Source organism: Phocoena phocoena, chromosome 3 (genome assembly GCF_963924675.1).
Source record: "Phocoena phocoena chromosome 3, mPhoPho1.1, whole genome shotgun sequence".
NCBI lineage: Eukaryota > Metazoa > Chordata > Mammalia > Artiodactyla > Phocoenidae > Phocoena > Phocoena phocoena.
In genome coordinates this window covers 22,461,553-22,463,955 of record NC_089221.1, presented here as the reverse complement: position 1 = coordinate 22,463,955, position 2,403 = coordinate 22,461,553, and the positions used below count along the sequence as shown (strand labels likewise).

Genomic DNA, 2,403 nt, shown 5'->3' with positions numbered 1-2,403 from the left:
ATTTATGTCAAAGTGTGTTCTTCCTATGTTTTCCTCTAAGAGTTTTATAGTGTCTGGTCTTACATTTAGGTCTTTTTTTTTTGTTTTGTTTGTTTGTTTTTTTTAATATGGAAAGACCATCCCAATTTATTCTTCACCAAGCTTCAGTTCAAGAATTACATAAGGGCTTCCCTGGTGGCGCAGTGGTTGAGAGTCCGCCTGCCGATGCAGGGGACACGGGTTCGTGCCCCGGTCTGGGAAGATCCCACATGCCGCGGAGCGGCTGGGCCCGTGAGCCATGGCCGCTGAGCCTGCGCGTCCGGAGCCTGTCCTCCGCAACGGGAGAGGCCACAACAGTGAGAGGCCCGCGTAACGCATAAAAAAAAAAAAAAAAAAAAGAATTACATAAAGCATGTCCAGTTGAATATTTACTAAGTGCCTTCTCAAGTATTCTATTTTAAATACAACTTATGAAGTTAATAAAAGTTATTAATTAAAAAAATCTTTTGTATGATTTATTAAACAGTTACATTAAATCTCCAGTGGTTTCAGAATATCTGATATAAATTTCATGTAATATTAGTTTTAGCAAAAGAAGGAAAAATAGGTCATGTTGACTTCAATCTATTATTGTAAATAATCATATTGGATGAAGAATACATATATGATATTGAAGACACAGGAAAGAATTATGTTATGCAGCTAAGAAAATATCACCTATGATCACATTTAAATCAAAAGGTATCTGTACTCTTAAGGGTTTTTTTAATGTATCTTGAAATCTTTGTGCAAAACGGAAAGCAATCCGTGTATTTCCTTAATGAAGATGTTTACAGAGATAACAAAGAGGTTTCTTCTGAAATGCAAACTATCTGCTTTCCAATGTTACCTCCTGTCATCATGGACTGGAATGCAGCTCTCATGTTTTCCAATCCATTTATCATAGTCTCTTTGATCTTTAGCTTTCCTTCTTTAAACCACTGACTCAGCTGGAGAATACCAGACGCAAATTTGTCCTTAAAAGTTAACACCAGAAATCTTTCTCTTGTGATGTTTCTTTCTTTCCGGATTGCTTCTACAGCAGAGGGTAGTGGAGGAGGATAAGGCACATCTTTGTTGTACTGAGAAATTTGACCACATAGGATGATGTGGCTGTTCTGATTCATCTGACTTATCACTGTATCACTGATGTCACCTCCAACATTGTCAAAGTAAACATCCACTCCAGAGGGGCATAATTCATGGAGTTGTTCTGCCACACTCCCCTCTTTATAATTAATTGCAGCATCAAAGCCCAGTTCTGAGGTCAAAAGGAGGCACTTCTCAGGTGTTCCACAAATTCCCACAACTCTGGAACAGCCCATCAAATGGCCAATCTGCCCAGCTAAGGATCCACAAGTACCAGCAGCTCCACTAACAGCCATTGTCTGATTAGATTCAGCAGTTATATGACCTTTTTCCTGTATCCCAATCAAGGAAGTCAAACCAGGCATCCCTATAGCTCCAAGAAAGTATGAAAGGTGTCCATCCACAAGCTGTGGGTCTACCTTTTCAAGGGTATTTCCATCTAGAATAACCTTGGTTTGCCAGGGCCAATAGAAAGAAGTCACAAAATCGCCTTTAGTAAAATTTGTGTGTTTGCTTTCTTCTATAATCCCAATACCTCCACCATCAACCACCTGAGACAGCTGCCAAGGTGATATATAGTCACTGCCAGTGTCTTCATTCATTCTACAACGCATGTAAGGATCCACAGAAAGGTAAAGAGTTCTGACTTGTACTTGTCCTTCATTGATATTATCTGGCAAGTTTACTTCTTCTACTCGGAAATTTTCTGCCACTGGATTACCATTTTTTCCAGGTCGGGAATTCAATACCACTCTTTGTACAATCATCACCTTGTTTGCACAGTTGTCTCACAAGACTTCTGTATAAAATAACTCCTGAAGGGCCCGACGCAGCCTCGGGTTCCCCAGCCCTAACAGGCCCGGCCGGCGGAGCCCCGCGTTTCACTCACTGCCAAGGAGCTCGGGAGGAAATCTTCTACATTTAGGACTTTAATCCATTTTGAGTTTATTTTTGTATATAGTGTTAGGGCATGTTCTAATTTCATTCTTTTACATGTAGCTGTCTAGTTTTCCCAGCACCACTTATTGAAAAGACTGTCTTTTCTCCATTGTATATCCTTGCATCCTTTGTCATAGATTAGTTGACCATAGGTGCGTGCGTTTATTGCTGGGCTTTCTGTCCTGTTCCATTGATCTATATAACTGTTTCTGTGCCAGTACCATACTGTCTTGATTACTGTAGCTTTGTAGTATAGTCCGAAGTCAGGGAGCCTGATTCCTCCAGTTCTGTTTTTTTCTCTCAAGATTGCTTTGGCTATTCTGGGTCTTTTGTGTCTTCATACAAGTTTTAAGATTT

The 2,403-nt window shown here is 40.1% G+C and overlaps 1 protein-coding gene across 1 annotated transcript; it reads right to left on the bottom strand.

The window, feature by feature from the left end:
- Window positions 1-409: 409 nt before the first annotated feature.
- On the bottom strand, window positions 410-1,908 carry LOC136121234 (prostaglandin reductase 2). The gene has a single exon (XM_065875072.1). The coding sequence runs from the start codon at window positions 1,872-1,874 to the stop codon at window positions 810-812; it is 1,065 nt and encodes a 354-aa protein (XP_065731144.1). The 5' UTR covers window positions 1,875-1,908; the 3' UTR covers window positions 410-809.
- Between the last annotated feature and the right edge of the window lie 495 nt (window positions 1,909-2,403).

Excerpts from the sequence above, each read along its gene's own strand:
- LOC136121234 (XM_065875072.1), bottom strand. The coding sequence starts at position 1,874 with ATGATTGTACAAAGAGTGGTATTGAATTCCCGACCTGGAAAAAATGGT.